Genomic DNA, 21,695 nt, shown 5'->3' on the forward strand with positions numbered 1-21,695 from the left:
GAAATATGAATGTATTATTCTTCTATTACTTCCATGTACCCATTGTTTTCAATTCTACAATAAAAAGACATGAACACGGGGGGCGTGGCCACGGCGGCAAGGGACTAGGAAGCAGGACAGAGGAGCTCCCTGGATATCAATCCTGAATCTATCCTGGGGCTCTCTCTGTGACCTTCCCTCGGCTCATACCTCGTCAAGCGGCACTGGGGAGGCGGTGGACACTGTCCGAGGACCTGTGCGAGCGCTCCCGGCTCGCGCCAGCGGCCGCCCAGACTCCGGGCCTAGGCCGCAAACAAATTCCCGGCCTCGATTTTGGAAGCTCCGCCGGGCGCGTGTGCGCGCGTGCGCGGTCGCGCGCCCGAGACTGCCACAGCGGCCTACGGCACCGGAGGGGAGCGGCACCCCACTCCTGCACCCCCAGACCTCCACACAGACGCAATCCAGCTCCCCAGAAGACTGATGTAGGGAGTGAGGAGGGGGGAATTAGTGTGCTGGGCGGCCATCTTGCCTGCAGCTTCCTGTGTCTCTCCTCACTGCATGGTGCAGTGTATATGAAAATTGAACTGGCCTGGATGCGTTGTGCTGGTCCCTGTTGCCCTGTCTTTTGCTGGACTATCATATACTAAACATATATATACAATTGGATCCTCCTGGTCCCCCCTTCTCCCTTCTCCTTTCAATATTACAACTGGATCTCCTGGTCCCTAGTGGGCAGCTGCTATTGCATCCATCACCCACTGTTATACTCCTCAACATTGAATACTGGGACTGTGAGTATTGCTGGGCCTTGATAAGATGGTGAGGGGCGGCCAGAGTGTGGCCGCGGCTAAATTGGAGAAATACGCTCGACAGCCTGCACCCCAGCCGACACACTCATCTCCCAAGCCCTCCCCCTCTGCCAGAATGGATCCCCCGGCCGGGGCCGACTCAGGGGTGAATGTACAGCCATCTGCTCCCTCCATCCAGCAGGTCTTGGAGGCCATAGCGGCCAGTGAACAACGTCTGTCGGACAAAATGGAGAAGGTGCAGTGTGATTTATCACTGCTGCGACAGGACGTCCAGCGAGTGCGGGAGAGGGTGGGCGAAACTGAGACGAGGGTCTCCAACCTGGAGGACCTCAGCGGCCCTTTGCGGCGCTCAGTATCTGCAGTTACACAACAAGTCACGACATTGCAAAGCAAACTCCTGGACATGGAGGGCAGGCTCCGCAGAAATAACGTGAGATTCGTGGGCCTACCTGAAAAGGAAGAGGGGGCACACCCCGAGGATTTCCTGGAGGCCTGGCTGAAAGAGGCGTATGGCGTTGAATCCTTTACCTCTCAGTTTGCGGTGGAGCGGGCTCACCGGGTGCCCTTCCGGCCTTTGCCCCCAGGCGCCCCGCCACGAACGTTTATAGCAAAGTTCCTGCACTATAAGGACCGGGACTCTGTCCTGCGCCTGGGACGCGTGAAGGGCCCCCTGCTCCGGAATGGAGTCCGGGTATCGGCATTTCCGGACTTTGCAGCAGACGTTCAGAAGGACCGGGCCCAGTTTCTTCCCATTAAGAGACGTCTTCATGACCTGAACCTACCTTACTCGATGCTGTTCCCCTCCAGGTTGCGTGTGGTGGCTGACGGGGAGACCAAATTCTTCAGCTCGCCGAGGGAGGCGGCTTCATGGTTGGACAGATATGCTCCTGGGGTCCGCCAGCTGGCACCAGACTGATACCGGGATTCCCTCCTCAGTGGGCCTGCAATCCGCAAGTATGAATCCAGGGAGCTCCCTCTGGTTTAGTGATTCTGGACTTTGCTGAAAAGCGATATAAAGTATACAGGTTTTTTTTGTATTGGGGTTGTTTTTGATCTGTACGCCTGGTACAGAGCCGCCGTAGGCTTTGGGATCTCCAGGGCTAGAGTTTGGTTAGGGATATGGGTATGCCACAGTTCGGGGAGGTATACGGGGTGGGGGGATGTTTGAGGGCCGCTGTTGGCCTCTCAGCAGTTTTTCTGTTGTGTGTTTTGATTTCAAGAAGTCTACATAATTGTCAATCAGAAGGTGCGGTGGGGTTGCACTGTTTTATGGGGTTCGGCTCGGGGTCCGGGGCCTGCGGAAGATGTGACTACGTGAACGGAACGTCGGGTGGGCGGGCGGTTGCCCGGAGGGCATTGATGATGGTATTTCCTCTCTGCCTTCTGGTGTTTAGGAGCGCTGTGCCCCTGTTGATACCTTGGCCGACATGCCTCCCTTAAAAATCTTGGCGTGGAACGTCCGGGGCATCAACAACAAAGTTAAGAGATCCTTAGTATTTCAAATGATCAAGAAATATGGCCCAGATATCATTTGTCTAAGCGAAACACATTTGGAAGGGAACAGGCTGTTGTCACTCCGCAGGCCTTGGGTGGGATGGGCGTACCATTCCTCACACTCCTCTTATTCCCGAGGGGTGTCAGTAATGATAAAGAGGACGGTACAGTTCGAGATGATCAGGGTAAATACAGATCCATATGGTAGATACGTGTTCCTAGAATGCAAACTGTACTCACGTAACTTTTTCCTGTTGTCTGTATATGTCCCCCCCCCGTTTTCATATGATGTCCTGCAGAAGGCCGCCTCATTTGTTGCTTCCTCCCCCCACACCCCTGTCATCTGCCTGGGGGACTTCAACAATGTGTTGGACGCCTCCTTGGACAGATGGAAATCTCCTCGGGATCAAGGGGCGGGGGGCGACTCGATTTCACCTAGATCTAAATTTGCAGACTTCCTGGATAGTATGCAGTGGGTAGATGTCTGGAGGGCTCGGTATCCTACGCTTAGGCAATACTCCTGCTTCTCTGGTACACATGGCTCCTTTTCCAGAATCGACCTGGCCCTGGTCTCGCCTGAGCTTCTGCCGGGCGTGGCGGATGTTCATTACGAGGCACGGGGGGTATCCGACCACTCGCCCCTGGTGCTGTCCTTGGATGGGGACTGTCAGAAGGGACAGTCATACTGGAGGTTGCACCCATCTTGGTTGGCCCAGCTGGGCGATTGCCCGGATTTAGCGCCCACGTGGGAGGGATTTTTTGCGGATAATATGGGCACGGCACCGATCCCAGTAGTTTGGGATGCATTCAAGGCGTACTTGCGTGGTACTTTAATTGGTAAAATTGCTGCCTGCAAGGTAGCTCGTAGGACGACGGAAAGACAGCTTGAGACTGAGTGTAGGGACTTGGAGACACGATACCTGACTGAGGGCACCCCCGCGCTGAAGGCCCGCTGGCTGACAGCTCAGGAGGCCTGGCTGGCTCATCTTTCAGACAAAAATGCACGTTCCCTTTTGTTTAGGGCCACTAATATATACATGCAGGCGGACAGACCAGGTAGCTTGCTGGCCCATTTAGTGCACTACGACCGACCTGGGACCACGGTAGCGCAGCTGCTTGGCCCCGACGGTTCCACGGTAGATAACACCCCAGACATTGCACAGATGTTCCTCCTTTACTTTAAGGAGGTCTTTGATAGTCAGCTGACATGCTCCATGGAGGATTTAGACTTGTACCTGACAAATATACCCCTTTCTAAACTTTCCCCTGAGGCTAGGGACGCTTTGGACGCGCCTCTGACTCTGGAGGAGGTGACGTCGGCGGTGGAGATGTCACCTAATGGTAAATCCCCAGGTAGTGACGGTATTCCCACGGAACTGTATAAACAATACATTAAATTCTTTGGTCCTCAGCTGCTTGCTACATATGTTGATATGCTTGCCGCTAACTGCCTTCCTCCCTCAATGTCCGAGGCTATTCTTATAATGCTCCCAAAACCTGGTAAGGACCCTAAACTTTTGGAGTCTTACAGGCCGATTTCCCTCATTCCCACCGATGCCAAGATCCTGGCGAAAATCCTCGCGGTCCGGCTCAATCTAGTCATTGAATCCATAATCCATCCGGATCAAACCGGCTTCATGCCTGGGAAATCCACATCTATCAATTTGCGCAGGCTGTACACTATTTTGCAAGCTCCTCATGACTTCCCCTCGGACGCGGCTGTGGTCTCTCTGGATGCGGCCAAGGCATTCGATAGCGTTGAGTGGCCATACCTGTGGGGAGTCATGAGGATCATGGGCTTTGGCCCTAACTTTATACAATGGATCAAATTGTTATACCAGGATCCACGCGTCAGGGTCTTGGTGAACGGCTACATCTCCTCCTCCTTCCCTTTGACACGGGGCACCCGACAGGGTTGCCCCCTCTCTCCCGCCCTGTTTGCCATAGCCATCGAGCCCCTGGCCTGTTTGATTAGGTCGCACCCGGACATTGGGGGAATTGATACGGGTTCATGCACTGATAAAATAGCCCTATATGCGGACGACTTGTTGTTATTCCTCCGAGACTACGCGGTGGATATGCCCAATGTGTTGCGGGTCATAGAGATCTTTGGTGGGTTTTCAGGTCTCCGCATAAACTGGTCCAAATCATTTATTATGCCCGTTATAGGCTCCCCCCCCCCCAGGTCCCGAAAATATCCCTACCACTGCGTTGGACGGCCCAGTTTAAGTACCTCGGGATCCTAGTAACCAACGATCCATCAGACTTTGTGCCCTTAAACCTTGATCCTCTGGTTCAGACATTTGTGCGCAAGTCAAGAGCTTGGTGCAAGCTCCCGCTGACAGTGACGGGTAGGATCGGCCTCGTCAAAATGGTAGTTCTGCCTAAACTACTGTATGTTCTCTTGCAGTCCCCCGTATACATCTTTCCAGCCTTTTTCAGGAAATTAAACAGTGTCATAACGTCCTTGATATGGGCCAATAAAAGATCTAGAATAAAACTATCCACTCTTACCAGACAAAAAAGGGACGGCGGCTTGGCCTTGCCCCACTTCCAATTGTATTACTACGCCACTCAATTATCACATATCGGTATTTGGCTCCGGGGAGGGGAGGAGGCTGGACTGGGCTGGGCGTTCCTTAGGTGCTATTACCCAGATCTCTCCCCGGCGCAGGTCCTGGTTGGGGGAAAACCTTCTAGATTCTCACCCCCTATTGTTTTTCAGGCTATGAAGATATGGCTAGCGTTGAGGAGCCTGCTTGGGTATGTGGGTATGGACCCGGATACCCCTCTGTGGCACTCCACAGTGCTCAGTGAGCTGGGGTCTCTTGAGGGCGGGGAGGTGTGGGCTCCGTACTCGATAAATTCAATGTCTCAACTATATAACGATGGCGCATTGAAATCATTTCAGCAGTTAAAAGAGGAGTTTGGACTTCCGAACTCTCACTTTTACAGATTCTTACAGCTCAGGCACGCCTTGCAGGCACAATTCGGAGATTCCCCCCCCCCGGCACTCCTCCCCTTCCCCATTAAAACATTTCTACTCTCACTGGGTCGAGTCAAGGTGATCTCCTTCACCTACTCGTACCTTATTCAAACAATACATGCAGACCCACTCTCGAATCTTCGGGAGAGCTGGGAGTGCGATCTGGGTCCCATAGACGGGGAGGACTGGGAGGACGCTCTGTGTAACCCGAGTCAGGTCACCAAATCGCTGCGGTTTCAACAGATGCAGCTCTTCATTCTGCATAGAGCATACATGACGCCAAGCAGGCTGGCCAAATTTAGGACCGATAGCGTTGATATTTGTCCTAAGTGCGGGGCTGCCGGAGGCACATTCTGGCATCTTGCATGGGAATGCCCGCTGCTGCAGACGTTCTGGGCAGGGGTCGGGTCGATTCTGGAACATACGGGGATACCGAGAGGCTTACTGACTCCGAGATTCTGTATTTTGGGGGTGGGTGGTCCCGATTCTGGGTCCCGCTGGGGGGCATGTATGCCCGCAGTATGTGCGCTCTGGCTAAGGTGTGTATTGCGTGGGCGTGGATGGCCCCACGGCCTCCCACGGTGCCTGCCTTCATGGGTTTAGTAAACGATACCCTCTTAAAAGAACGATATGTATATATGAAATATAATGCCCTTGCCAAGTACGAGAAGATATGGTCCCCTTGGATTAATTCCACGTACTCATCCCTCGCCCTTCAGATTTAGAGGGCGCCGACTGCCGCCACGGTGGATCATTTGGGCCCGGGGGCGCCGGGCCGGACCTATACCTCTCCTTAAAAGTAGATTGTTCACTATTTAGCTGTCGCACCGCACCATACACACCATGGGTTGACTAGATTTGAGTTTGTTTCAGGGGGTTTGTTTTGGGGTAGAGGGGTTTTGGGCTACACTTGGCCTGTTAGACGGGGTAATTACAATAAAGGTTTGGGGAGTAAATATCTAAATGGTTAAGTATGAGAATTATAATTTGGTTACAGACCTCAGACACTATGTATTATGTGGGAAATATACACAGGAACAGCAATAAGGGAAATGTATTTTATATATGAATATTCTTGGAGACAACCATGTCTCAGTATAACGTGTAACAATGAATATGCTTCCTAGTGTACACTGAAATGTCTGTATCATTATTTATACTGTTGAATAAAACACGTTGTAGGTACCAGCAAGATCAGGATGCCCTGTGTAATCCTGCACACTTTATAATGTCAGTGTGAATGTGTGATTGATGCATACCAGCACATGGTAGCATATTATTTACACATGATCAAGATAAGAATTTTCATAAATAACCTTTGACTGGTACTTGCAGGGCCCATCAATAAATCCAATTACACAGAAATGTAAAATAGAATGTATTTAATCGATTCTGGTTTAATGCAATGTATTCTTCTGTCATTCTAGGACTGTAAAATCACTTGGGGTGTTAAATGGAGCTCAGCTTTTTTCTCTCAGAAAAGACGAGTTTAAAGCCGTGAGTGCTGAAGAAGGTGCCAGGGTATATAGCCAGGTTATGGTTCAGAAAGCTCTGCTTGAGGTACGTTTGCAACTTTTAATTCATAGGCGTGTTTGTCAGAGTTTCTGTGTCCATAAATGAATCTTATCTTTCATGAACTGGTACACAGGCATCACTGACAGCAGTGGAACACATATGGCCCACAGATAGCAGAGGCAGCTATTTTGTGGTAATGAAACCAGAACCCAATGCATATTACTCATTAAGTGCCTCAGTGATGTCACTGGCTTCTATGGTATACCACAAAATGGCTGCTTTCAATATGTGCACTGCAGGTGGCAGATCCTACTTCTATGATGATAAGTGTAATTAAACATTACCTACTGTATATGATTGAGACACTGTAACCTGAGTCAGCAAAGCTTGAAAACATGTATGGATTAATAGTTTTGGAGAACCAGCAATCTTTTTATTATTGTAATAAAATTGCCATTCTTCAGTATTTTTCAGCAATTCCTAATATATGTGTGGTGCATAAATTTGATATCCATATACTATGTATATTTTGCTAACATATGTTCAAATCCCTATAAATATTAACCTTATACATGCTACTTAGTGAACAAACACATTGGGTGGTATTCAAATTATATATCATACCCAAGGTCTTTTCTAAAGTGATCCCCGTTATCGCGCATATTGTTTAGCTGCGTAAAGGGTTGGGCGCCCTCGCTACCCTGGGGATAGCGAGATGAAATGATCATACCACGGGATGCAGTCAAGATTCCGCCGGACGGAATCCTGGCAGTCGAAATACCGACACCAGGATCACGACCGGCACAATCCCGACATATTCTCCCTCTGTGGGTGTCCACGACACCCATAGAGGGAGAATAAATGAATGTGCCGAATGTAGCGAGGCATCGTGCCCGCAGCGTGGCGAGCCCGCAAGGGACTGTGTTGTGCTCGCCCCCCTGTCGGGATTGTGCCAGTTGGGATCCCGGTGTCGGTATTCCGACCGCCGGGACCCCATCCGGCGGGATTTCGTACTGATCCTCATACCACACCTGTCAGCAGAAACAGAACGGGTGTGGAAGGGGGTTAAAAGAATTGAATGCCGTATGGCAGCTCTGGTTAGCAATGCATCACTTGGATTACAAAGCAAACTGTCTGCTAAATTTCAGATTGCTCTTTCTAATTATTTTTTTTGCCTATTCCTGCTTATTGTCTAATTTATAGCTATATATTTATTTGTGATTTATTAATTTGTTTTTAGGATTCTAAAAAGATTTCTGAGTTGGAGGCTGTGATGGAGAGGCAAAAGAAAAAGGTGGACAGTGAACTTGAGCAAGACAGCCTTTAGAGACAAACTTCTGTCTACTTGGACTTTACAGACTCTATTTAATTTGTTCCAAAGAATATATAAATATAAATATATATATATATATATATATATATATATATATATAAAAACTTTAATACATAAATATACCAAAGACTGTTCCAATCACAACTGCTGGAGAATCTAATTTTTTGGAGGTACTAGTCTTCCTGGTGAAAGAAGTGCTTCATTTATATACTGTATCTTGAAATCTGATTGCATAAAATGGTATTTGGCTTGTTAACGAAAGGATGGGAACTTTGCCTTATCTTCACATTCTAAGAATGAAGACTTTATACAAAGCACAAGACAATCGTGACCAGTTCTGCCCTTGTTTCTCCATCTAACACGTTCCAGCGGCTCGGTTTATTTGGTTGGGATACAGTGTTCTATTTTATTCCTCTTCTTTATTAATCTCCATAGTTGAAAGTTCTAATGCACGTTTCTCCATGTTACTAATATTTAGTCTACTTTTCAGGCACTGGACTATTGTGATATTTCTCTTTTGTAATTATTATTATTATTATTATTATTATTGTTTGCCAGAATTGTGCATCTCTGTAATTTTATAAGTGGGTGGCTCAGAGCATATATTTTGTACCTGTACTTTAGGCAAATAGCAGATGTGCTGCAATGCATGTATAGACTATAAAACTGTAATGACAAGCAAAACATCCATTCCTATATTGCTAGCTTGGTTCTTCCTGGCTGCAGTAGACCATGTTATGTTATAGAATGGGAAACAATGGAGAGTGGACAGGTGAAATATATAAAATCTTCTAAAGAGTGCAGAAGTAGACAAGTGAAGAAGTTGCCCATAGCAACCAATTAGCTTATACCTATAATTTTATAGAATGTACTTGATAAATGCTATCCAGAAGTGTATTGGCTGCAATGGACAACTTTTCTGCTTGCTCACTTTCCCACTCTTTAAACATTTGATACATTCCTTTATGAGCTCTTGTATTCCTCTTTTATTTTTCATTTGTATTATTTTATGTCTACCTATTTAAATATCTGAAAATGAAATTAAAGGATGATATATTTCTGTATTTAAAAAAAAACACAAAAAAAGAAGCATTTAATGGCATGGCTATGTAGAATTGTACATTGGATCTTTTGCTGTTTTAAATTTTGTAGAAATTAACAATACATGCAACATGAAATCTTTCTAATTACTCATATAGCCAAGCCCAAATAACCACGTGCAATATTTAAGAGAGATTTTGTTTTGTGTAAGCTGCGCCTGTATAGGGACACTTTTATGTCAGTATACTGGGCTGTGTTGTAGGAAATTTACAGTAGGCAGATGGAGATCACATACCGGTAAGTCATGTTTAGTCTACCTCCTTCTTTTCTCTTCTCCATTTCTGCTGCATAGAACCAAAGAAAAACATCTTGCCTTTTAGCAAAGACTCTTTGGAATTCTAAAATTTCAGCCAGAAATTAGATATTTGTATAAATGAAAGTCACCGCTTAAATTTGTCATTTTTCTCCATCATGTGTCTTACAGCTTCATCTAGGTCAGTACGTGAGTATTAAGAATTTCTGCTTACGTACAGTAAATCTATTCAAGTAGCACATATGTTCCCAAAGATCCAGAAAAGGCGCATACTGTATGCTCCTTGAGGTCTTAGATTATAACATAATGCCCACATTATCCCTTTGACTAATATGTACTTATGTGTGCATTAATCGTGACAATAAAATAATGACAGCAGTTACAGGTAACAAGGCCTCAGAATGTATTTATTTACTATCTTACAGGATTTTGTTTATATTTGCATATATACTGTTATACTGATCTTCAAGACAACATCACTAAGAAATTGCAAATTCTAAATAATAAATGTTAAACCTAAAAATAACTGGTGTCTCATAAATCGATCATCTACATTTCCTTAAAGACAAGATGTAAATCTATTATAACTTGTAAGGCTCTTAAGTTCTGTCTCCGAAGTTGAACACTAGAGCTGAGGGGTGGCCCCTCTCCCTTGCGAACTCTTAGTGGCACCGACTTCTGAGCCACCTTTCCCCACCACACTCGAGAATTGTCCCACCTCAACCTGGTTTGAACTACGGATACTCGGAAAGGCGGTAAAAAGAGGTCTGGAAAGAAGGAAAATTCTGTCTCGGGGCCGGACTCATATGGGGTGGTGAATCTTTTCTTTTTTATAGGATGCCTTTTAATATTTCTAAAAGTTTCTCATGCTACAGACTCCAGATTTTAGCAGGTTGCAGGGCCACTTCTTCTTGGTTTGGACTATTAATTTTCTGTATGTACCCTTTAAATATATAACATATACATGAGCCACACACCGACATCTACACAATTATTTTGTAAATACATTGATGCTCATATTGCATAATCCTTTTGACATTTATTTTGTCATAATTTGTTAGCTTATTTTAGCTCAACAGATTTGTCTCATTTTATCGAACATAAGCAAATGTTAGACTGGTATGGTTTACATGCATCAATGTTGTTGGTTAGTTTGAAGTCAAAATAGCTCACTAGTATTGAAATATAGTTAATTTGTCCTTTATCAACATTAAATATGTGAATAGTTAGTGCTTTGTATTATGTTAATATATATTCCTACAGAGCATGTAGTTATTTAGAAAAAATATTGACCAATGGTTCACAATAATTTATCTTCAAGGTTGTAAAGAGATTACAGGGGGCCCCAGTAAAAGCCAGGGCCATGTCCTAATTGTGGATATGTTGCCATGCCCCCTTTTACAAAATGCAAAAAACCCTACTATTTGTGCACCACGGAGTGGCACTGCCTTGAAATGGAGGGTGCCGTGAGCTCCTCAGCAAGAGGTACAGCAGATCATGATGTGTGGGTGGGTGGGGGGCTTGATCTGTGTGATCGCTACTCCCCCCCTCTTTCCCCCCAACACCACCTGTAGGAAGAGGCAGCAGCTTCCCTGGACCCACCGCAGCCAAGCACACAACAGTGTGTGCTGGGCTAGGGAGAGATGCTGCGGCTGCCAGGTAAGTGGGATAGGGTAAGGAGATAACACGGACCTCAGCCCCCACTGGGCCCCTCCATGAAGCCTGGGCCCAGGTAATTAGTAACCACTCCAATCAAGCAATTAATAGCATGGTCTAGTCTAAAATAATGTTTCTCTAACAGCCACTAGGGGACACTGGAGAGACATCTTCTACACTGGGGATAAGACGGTGGCTACAGGGAGCTGGGCACGTTAAATAAATTAACAAGTGTAACAGGCTCCTCCCCCTCTATCCCCAATCATCCCTCAGTTTAGAATTTGTACCGAGGAGCCGTTCACGCTGGCTGAGCTCCAGCTTCATTCCATTATTACTTAATTTTTATTTATCTTTTATTTTACTTTTACATTTTCACTGCCTCAGGAGCCCTTCACCACTTATCAAGAGAAGTGGGGTCTGGGCTATTTTAGCTCCTGCAGCACACTGCAGCTGAGACATAGCGCTTATCTCCACCGAGCGGCCGCATTTCCTGAGGCTCCACTATATGGAATGGTGAGTGTCACTCTAATTCTGGTACCCGCGCTAGGGCGGAGGATAATGCGGCCATCCCCCTCACAGCAGTGTGGCTCCCCACTTCTAATAAGCGGCAGTGAGGGAGTGCACACTGCGGGCAGTCTGTGAGCCGTGGCGCCACAGTATTTCCTATACCTAAGCCGCCAGAGCTATTGTATTAGCAGCGCTGGGCAGCAGTAGTATGCAAAGTAGATTGCTCTATCCAATACACCCTTGCATGGTACACTCTATATTATACACAGCGCTGGGTGACATTTTATATGCTGCTGAGGAAAGACAGGGGGAGGAGTTGGTGGGCTTTTTAACCTGTCAATCAAAAAAGGCAGGCTCCTCAGCTACTGCTCTGTATAATGGCAACACTGTTTCTTTGTCTCCACAGACACAGGTGCCTTTTTTTCTACACAGAGACGGCAACATACAGTGTACAGCTGGTAGCTAAGGTGAGCTTCTTCACTTAGGGGAGAACAATTTATATAGAGAAATTTGTACCTCCCTCCATCCTCCTACTGCTCTCATTATTTACTCTCTCTACTTCTATATTGCTTGATAGTGTACGTTGGTGTGTGTGTGTGTGTGTGTGTGTGTCCTTCCTATGCAATGGCGGGCAAGGCACCAGCAGCTAAGGCGTCACAAAAGCTTTTTGTCTGTGCAAAATGTAATAAAAAAGCTCACACCAGAGGCGTAGCTAGGGTTTTCGGAGCCCAGGGCAAGATGGAAAATGCCCCCCCCCCCCCCCCCCAAAAAAAAAAGAAAACAGCAAAAGAAGCATGCGTGCGCACCCAAGGCGCGCGTGGCAAAAAAATGGGCGTGGCCACACACCAGAAGGGGTGTGGCCACTGAAAATGGCCCGCAGTGCCAGTTACATTGCCCCACAGTGCCAGATACAATGCCCCACAGTGCCAGTTACATTGCCCCATAGTGCCAGATACATGCCCCACAGTGCCAGATACATTGTTCCACAGTGCCAGATACAATGCCCCACAGTGCCAGATACAATGCCCCACAGTGCCAGTTACATTGCCCCACAGTGCCAGATACATTGCCCCACAGTGCCAGTTGCATGCCCCACAGTGCCAGTTACATTGCCCCACAGTGCCAGATACAATGCCCCACAGTGCCAGTTACATTGTCCCACAGTGCCAGATACAATGCCCCACAGTGCCAGAAATAATGCCCCACAGTGCCAGTTACATTGCCCCACAGTGCCAGATACATTGCCCCACAGTGCCAGTTACATGCCCCACAGTGCCAGTTACATTGCCCCACAGTGCCAGATACAATGCCCCACAGTGCCAGTTACATTGCCCCACAGTGCCAAATACAATGCCCCACAGTGCCAGATACAATGCCCCACAGTGCCAGTTACATTGCCCCACAGTGCCAGATACATTGCCCCACAGTGCCAGGTACATGCCCCACAGTGCCAGTTACATTGCCCAACAGTGCCAGATACATTGCCCCACAGTGCCAGTTACATGCCCCACAGTGCCAGATACAATGCCCCACAGTGCCAGTTACATTGCCCCACAGTGCCGGATACAATGCCCCACAGTGCCGGATACATGCCCCACAGTGCCAGATACATTCCCCACAGTGCCAGTTACATGCCCCACAGTGCCAGTTACATGCCCCACAGTGCTAGATACATGCCCCACAGTGCCAGTTACATTGCCCCACAGTGCCAGTTACATTGCCCCACAGTGCCAGATACAATGCCCCACAGTGCCAGTTACATTGCCCCACAGTGCCAGATACAATGCCCCACAGTGCCAGTAACATTGCCCCACAGTGCCAGATACATTGCCCCACAGTGCCAGTTACATGCCCCACAGTGCCAGTTACATTGCCCCACTGTGCCAGATACATTGCCCCACTGTGCCAGTTACATGCCCCACTGTGCCAGATACATGCCCCACACTGTGCCTGATACATGCCCCACTGTGCCAGTTACATGCCCCACTGTGCTCTCTCTCTCCCCCCCCCCTCCCCCCGGTCACTCACCGCTTGCTCTGATATGTGAGGGGAGGAGAGCGCAGCGCCTCTCCTTCCCCTCACCGCTCCAGCTCTCCGGCGGCTGTGTGGCGCCGGTTCGCTAGCCAATCAGAGCTCGCGGACCGGCAGCCAATCAGGAGCCGGTCCGCAAGCTCTGATTGGCTAACGGCGCCGGAGACCGGACACAGCAGCGCTGCTGGCAGCGGCGGTGAGGGGAGGGAGAGACGCTGCGCTCTCCTCCCCTCACATTTCGGCGTGACGGAGGCAAGTGGGGCATGATGCCCTGGCCGCCGGCGGCACCCCCCTCTTCTGGTCCTGCCAAGGCGCCCAGGGCACGTGCCCCACTCGCCCTACCCTAGATACGCCTCTGGCTCACACAGATGACTCATCCCTCTGCGAGACATGTTCTTCACAGGTTATATCTGCTGGTCCTTCACAGGACACCAGTCTTCTCCCCTAGGCGGCAGCTCTTACAGGAACTATGTCACAATTACATACTGAATTGGTGGCTTTACGCAAGACTCGTGAATCCGTTAGGGAGGATCATCAGCAGAGCTCTATTCCCTTCTCTCTATTCCTACAGAACCACTGTGGGTAGTGGGGCTATCCAAGTCTGTAGACTGTCTCACTAAACGTTTGGACTCTTCTAGGAGGCATTCTCAACCTTCAATACACACTAAGAGCCGTCCATTACCACACATTCTTCAGTCGGATGATTCTGATGAGGAACATCCATCACATGCGGAAATTAATTAAGAGGACCGTGAGTTGGGTGAGATCTCGACTCCTTGGAGATTGATCCTACAGAGTCAACTCAAGGGGTGGAACCTCTTATTCTAGCTGTTCAACAGGTGCTGAATATTTGCGAAACAATGCCTCCAGATTCACTGGACAATACTTTATTTGGCAAAAGACAGCAATCATCAGTCAAATATCCTTTCTCAAGGAAACTTGATTATCAACTTTCAGAGCCATGGAAGAACCTGGACAAAAGGTTTCAAATACCAAAAAGATTTCTGACAAATTACCCATTCCCAACTTCGATGACGAATAAATGGGAAAAGTCCCCTCAAGTGGAAATCAATTTTTACAGCAGCAGGTGTTTCGCTTAGGCCAACCTTGGCTAGCTCCTGGGTTAACAAGGCAGTGGAACACTGGGCCACAAAGTTGATTTGCAGGACGGAGTTCCAGTGAAGGATGTGATCATTCTAACACATCAAGGAATCGGCCATGTATTTAGGAGAGGCCGTTAGAGACATTGGTCAGGTCAATTCAAGAATTTCAGCGTCGGCAATTGGGGCTCAAGTGCTTTGGTTACACTCATGGCAGGTGGAAGCATATTCTAAAAGGGCAGCTGAGACTATCCCTTTCACAGGTGACTTCCTATTCGGAAAGGAATTGAATACTTTAATTTCTCAGGCAACGGGGGGAAAATCTACCTTTCTGCCAACCCTTCCACCTTTGACAAAACGTTCCTATTCCGGAACATCCTTTCTTACAGCCCAGTCCTTTCGAGGACATATAAGAGCCACTCCTCGAAGAGGTCAGGGTCGTGGCAAACTGCCAGCAGTTGCTCGTCGTCAAGGCCCAAAGCCGTCAGAAAAGACAGTGGCGTGACGGCTCAGATACAGTGGGTGCGTGTCTTCGGAATTTTCAGACTGCCTGGTTTCTTATATACAAGGATGTGTGGGTTCGAAATATAATACAAAGAGGTACAAACTAGATTTCGAAGTTTTACCACCCAGTAATTTTTCACCACAGGTCTTCCTACCTTACCGGACAAACATCTAGCCCTTCAGGGTGCAATACAGACGTTAGTGGTTTCAGCGGTTTTGATACCTTTTCCAACCCACCAAAGAAATCGGGGTTATTATTCCAATCTTTTTGTAGTCCCAAAGCCGGACGGTATGGTAAGACCAATTTTAAACCTGCAATCGCTGAATCAATTGCTTGCATACTATTGATTCAAGATGAAAGGAACCCCAGGAGTTTATGATATCTGTGGACATCAAGGATGCATATTTACACATCCCGATATGGGAATCACATTATTATTATTATTATTATTATTATTATTATTATTATTATTATTATTATTATTATTGTTACATTTTATTTACAGGTTGAGTATCCCATATCCAAAGTGCTTGGGACCAGAAGCATTTTGGATATCGGATTTTTCCGTATTTTGGAATAATTGCATACCATAATGAGATATCATGGTGATGGGACCCAAGTCTAAGAACATAATGCATTTATGTTTCATATACACCTTATACACATAGCCTGAAGGTAATTTTAGCCAATATGTTTAATAACTTAGTGCATTAAACAAAGTTTGTGTACATACACACAATTCATTTATGTTTCATATACACCTTATACACACAGCCTGAAGGTCATTTAATACAATATTTAGAATAATTTTGTGTATTATTGAGCCTTCAGAAAACAAAGGTTTCACTATCTCAGTATCACTCCACAAATTCTGTATTTCGGAATATTCCGTATTTCAGACTATTTGGATATGGGATACTCAACCTGTATAAGGCGCCACAAGTGTTTCGCAGCGCCGTACAAAGGCCAGTACAGGTAAACAAAACTTAACATCACAGTAAATAAATAACAAAAATAGAGTACAGGTAACAAAGAGCACCACAATTCTCAAAACATAAAACACCGTAGATGTAAGTAGTGAGTGAGTGATCAGCGCACTACTAGTAGCTGGTGGCCATAGATAGAGATGAGCCTTTGCCAGCAGGAGAAAAAGCGGGTAAAGATGGTTGCTGAGTAGGAGAGGGCTGTGAGTGAAATGTGTCGAGAAGAGGGTTTTGACAACAAGAGGAAAGAGGGTCTTGCTCTGAGGAGCTAACAATCTAGTAGGAAGGGGTGACAGACAGATGACATGAGGTGCAATCAGGCGGGAGGTAGCCTGATGGCAGGGTGTAAGAAAAGCAGAGATGGTCAACGCATGAGGCAGGGGGATGGAGGAGCAGCCTCAGGACTAGGTTATGCATCGGAAGGGTACGCTTTGATGAATACAGTGGGTGGGTTTTCAGTGCCCGTTTGAAGCTTTGCAAGGTTGGTGAGAGTCTAATGGAGTGGGGGAGTGCGTTCCACTGAAGGGGTGCAGCACGGGCAAAATCTTGTACTCAAGTAGGGTAAGCAGTGACCAGGGTAGAGGAGAGGCAACGGTCATTGACCGGTAGGAGGCGGGAGGGAGTATGAAGGAAGAGGAGGTTGGAGATGTTGGGAGCAGTGGAATTAGAGATGGCCGTGGTGAGGAGTTTGAAGAGGATTCTGTATGGGAATAGGAGCCAGTGCAGATTTGTCGAAGGGGAGTGGCAGATGTGGAGCTACGGGAGAGGAAGATAAGTGTAGCTTCGGAGTTGAGGACAGATTGGAGGGGAGTAAGATGGGAGCAAGTGAGGCAAGTGAGGAGAACGTTGCAGTAGTCAAGCCGTGAGATGACCAGTGAGTGGAAGATAAGTTTAGTTGCACACTGGGAGAGAAATGGCCTGATGCGAGCAATGTTGCGTAGCTGGAGCTGACAGGATTGTGCCAGAGCTTGTATGTGTGGTGCAAAGGAGAGGGAGGAGTCAAGAGTGACGCCCAATCAGCGGAGTTGGGGAACGGGGGAGATGATGGTGTTGTCAACAGTTATAGAGATATTGGTAGGGGGTCTTACTCTGGCTGGGGGAAAGATAATGAGTTCAGTTTTGTCCATGTTGAGCTTCAGAGAGCGCTCAGCCATCCAGGAGGAGGCTGAGGGGGACAGATCATGAGAGGAGAGGTAGAGTTGTGTGTCATCAGCATAGAGATGGTATTGAAGGCCAAAGGAATTAATGAGCACACCCAGGGAAGATGTGTACAGGGAGAACAGAAAGGTACCGAGGACAGAACCCTGAGGGACACCAACAGGCAGGATGGAAGGGTGTGAGGTGGTGCCAGAGGCAGACACAGAGGAGGAGCGTTTAGTGAGGTAAGAGGTAAACCAGTCAAGGACAGTGCTAGAGAGGCCAATGTTTTGGAGTGTGCAGAGGAGGAGAGGATGAGCCATGGTGTCAAAGGCAACAGAGAGGCCCAGAAGGATAAGCAGAGAGAAGTGGACCCTGGATTTGGCCGAAAGCAGGTCATTGGTGACTTTCAGCAGGGCAGTCTCAGTGGAATGAAGTGGAGTGGGCGAAAGCCAGATTGTAGTGGATCAAGGATGGAGTTGTCAGAGAGGTAACTTGTGAGATGGCTGTAGACCAGTCGTTCAAGTAGTTTGGAGATGAATGGGAGAAGAGAGATGGGGCTGTAGCTAGTGGGTGATGAAGGGTCGAGGTTGGGTTTTGAAAATAGTTGAGACCAGAGCATGTTTGAATGGTGAGGGAAAGATGCCGGTAGAGAGTGATAGGTTGAAGAGGTGAGCAAGTTGGGAGCAGGCAGTGGGGTAGAGGGAGCATAGAAGATGGGAGGGGAGGTGGTCCAGGGGGCAGGTTGAGGGGGGGAGATAAGATGAGGGAGTGGACTTCCTTGTCTGTAGTGGGACAGAAGGAGGACAGGGTGGGATAGATGGAGGGGAAGGATGATGGGGGCAGGGGGGCAGCAGAGGCTTTCCTCAGATTTGCAATACAACAAGATCATTTACAGTTCAGAGCCTTACCTTTTGGCCTCTCCACAGCGCCCAGAGTTTTTACCAAGATCATGTCAGTAATGATCGCTCACCTCAGGTCATTGGGGGTTACGAGTACTCCTTACCTGGACGAACTCCTACTCCTGGCTCCATCCTATCTGATTCTTCAGGAGCATGCACTGTTGACGTACAACACCGTAATTCACTACTGATGAATAATCCATTTTTAAAAATCCAACCTTTAACTGTCTCAGCGCATCCAGTTTCTTGGAATGATACTGGACACCAATGCGCAGAGGATCTTTATGCCAGAAGTCATTCTCTTGGCAGTGTCCATTCCTGGAGTGGAGAATTGGGAGGCTGACTATCTCGGTCGTCAAGATATCCATCCAGTAGAATGGGCTCTTCATCCGGAAGTATTCGAGGCTCTAATGCACAGGTGGGGTCATCCTCAGGTGGACCTCATGGCATCCAGGAACAATCATCAGCTTCCTCGATACATAACCAGAGCTCGAGATTCTATCTGTTTCCTCAATTCTCACTTCTTGCCCGGGTTCTAAAACGAAAAAAGCACGAACACACCACAGTGATTCTGGTAGCACCGGATTGGCCTTGGAGGGCTTGGTTTTCAGACCTACAATCTCTGCTAATAGACAATCCGTGACCTTTTCCTCTAAATTAGGATATGTTGCAGCAAGGGCCTTTCGTTCATCTAGATTTAGTACGGCTACATTTAACGGGATGGCTGTTGAAGCAGACATTCTAAAATGGAAAGGCGTTCCGGGATCCTTTATTCCCACAATGTTGCGAGCTCATAAGCCAGTTACATTGTCCCATTACCACCACATTTGGCGGTCCTATGTGTCTTGGTGTGAATGCATGAGTATCCATTCTCACTCTTTTCGTCTGTCTAGATTATTGCTTTTTCTTCAGGCAGGGTTGGATTCAGGCCTCAGTCTGGGATCCCTAAAGGTACAGGTGTCTGCACTTGGCCTTTTTGCCGGAAGTACAAATGTTCTTGCAGGGAGTCCTCAGAGTCCAGCCTCTGTTTGATCCACCTATGGCACCTTGGGACTTAAATCTCGTGCTGGATTTCCGCCAATCTAATAACTTTGAACCCTTGGAGGAGGTGGATTTGAAATATCTGGTTTGGAAAACGTTTTTTCTCCTGGCCCTGGCATTAGCAAGAAGGGTGTCGGAGTTGAGTGCATTGTCCTGTCAATCTCCGTACCTTATTTTCCATGACGATATAGTGGAATTGAGAAAGCATTCTTCATTTCTACCAAAAGTGGTCTCGTCTTTTTCTATCAATCAGCCTCTTGTGGTTCCTTCCTTAAGGGACGACTCTGGAACACCTTCCACTTTAGATGTAGTTCGGGCTTTGAAGACTTATGTTGCTAGAATGGCAACGTTACGGATGACTGATGCCCTTTTCATATTGTATGATGTTCCCCATCGGGGATGGCCAGCTTCTAAGCAAACCTTAGCTCATTGAAACAGGTTAACAATCCGTCAGACTTATATTCAGATGGGTCGAAGGCCTTTGGTATCCATTTTGGCTCTCTCTTCCCGTGCCGTGGATGCTTCTTGGGCTGCTAGTCGTGGAACCACCATGACTCAACTCTGTCGGGCAGCCACTTGGTCTCACATTCATACCTTTTACAAGTTTGATACTTTTGCGGCTTCTGCTTCTAGAGTTGGCCGTTTAGTTCTTCAGGTTTCTCAGTGCTCTCCTCCCAGTGTAGAAGATGTCTCTCCAGTGTTCCCTAGTGGCTATTAGAGAAAATTGTATTTTGGCACTCACCGATAAGTCCTTTTCTTGTAGGCTACAGGGGATACTAGACGCCCAGCCGGCACTGTTCTCTTGCCTTGATTGTTGTTCAGGTTGTTTGTTCTAATTGTTATGTTATGTTTCCCTTGTTCTAGTTCTATCTCTTAGTTCTGTAAATACCAAATTGCTTTCTAACAAATATTTAAAATGCCCGCTCTAATATATATTATAGACGCCTGCACATCTTATTACCATGTGCCATGAATGTGCGCTATACATCGCAAAACACTGCATCCCATAAGAGAAAACAATACACCCACACATTATCTGAGTTCCAAAGCTCATTGATGTATATATTTGTTATTAAAAAGATATGTATTCAGTATATCACAATGTACAGTATACATATAGTTACATGGTTACAATTTATACAGTAAGCAGTTAATATATACAGTTACAGTTCAGCAAATACATCACCATATCTTTCTCGTATAAAAGTCTTCCCTCCATATCACTCTCTCTCTCTGTAAATAAATACAGGAACTGGTCTAGAAGCACCTCCATCATCGTCTGGGACAAAACAGCAACTAACAACTGTGTGTCTCTGTAATGTGTTATCTAGTTTAAGGGAGGGAACTTTCTCATTCATGATGAGTCACTGGTATGTTCGTATGCTAAACAGGTTCAGCCTTGAAGACATCCAAAGGGCTGGCCTGAGTTTCCTGTCCACCACCTGTTTGGAATGTCTATTGTCCTAATAACAGTGACTTTAGCTTTCATACATTTAATCCTAACTATTTGTTGCAATGTCCTACAACTTAATAACAAGTATCAAATGAATCTACACATTAATCTGCTTGCTTTAATACCAAATACGACAGGTCTATCTTGCTTCGTTCCAATAATACACATACATGACATTACTCCATTATATAATTTTAAATCATTATGATGTCTGGCGCTTGATATTATTATAATTATGTGCTGTATGAAATAAGTGTCGAATCCATCTCTGTGGCATGTCCGTGTAAATGTGTGTTACCATATATTGCTGTGCTCGCTGCGCGTATTTGCAAGTATAGCAACTTATATGTGTGTAGTCTGTATGTTCTTTCTATGTAATATTTTTTACTTTGACAGTCCACCCTTTGGCAGTAAACAATACCTGCCATCAATTATTAACATAAGAAAAAAAAATATTTCAGACAATAATCGGTGACCTAGACACAAGTATGTATTCATTTTGCAAATCAGATGTTTGACCATATTTGGGGAAGACAGGGAGGAGGACGAGACATCCTCTATATGTACTCGGCGGTCACAGAACCACTGGTTGGGTGTGAGACAACATTCAACCTATAGAGTATGCTGGGACAGTGCTTTGGTCTATAATGTCTGATTTGCAATGAACATTTCACACATACATGTACCTACGTCTTTGTACACTGATGTTTGGATTCGATTGAGGTTCTGCTTGGTAGATGAAGAAGACACAAACAAATCGTGAAAGTGACATAAAATTTTCATGATCTACATATTCCTATCATTTTCTGAACATTGTTTCCATTTCTGGATCGTATGCTAGGTCTGTTTAATAATTGAACAAGGGTTATAAGTAGTGTCCTTCCTAAATAACATAAACCTTCGGAGTTCA

General features: G+C 46.6%; 1 protein-coding gene across 4 annotated transcripts in view; it reads left to right on the forward strand.

Moving 5' to 3' along the window:
- EPS8L1 (EPS8 signaling adaptor L1) overlaps positions 1–8,220 on the forward strand; it is a 153,030-nt gene extending 144,810 nt beyond the window's left edge. For all 4 annotated transcript variants that reach the window (XM_063942841.1, XM_063942844.1, XM_063942843.1 and 1 more), the window contains 2 exons: positions 6,696–6,828; positions 8,024–8,220. In XM_063942841.1, coding sequence (XP_063798911.1) covers positions 6,696–6,828; positions 8,024–8,110 — 220 coding nt within the window. In that variant the 3' untranslated portion in view covers positions 8,111–8,220. The remainder of the gene's footprint in view (positions 1–6,695; positions 6,829–8,023) is intronic.
- Positions 8,221–21,695: the final 13,475 nt, after the last annotated feature.

This window comes from Pseudophryne corroboree, chromosome 10 (assembly GCF_028390025.1).
Source record: "Pseudophryne corroboree isolate aPseCor3 chromosome 10, aPseCor3.hap2, whole genome shotgun sequence".
Taxonomy (NCBI): Eukaryota; Metazoa; Chordata; class Amphibia; order Anura; family Myobatrachidae; genus Pseudophryne; species Pseudophryne corroboree.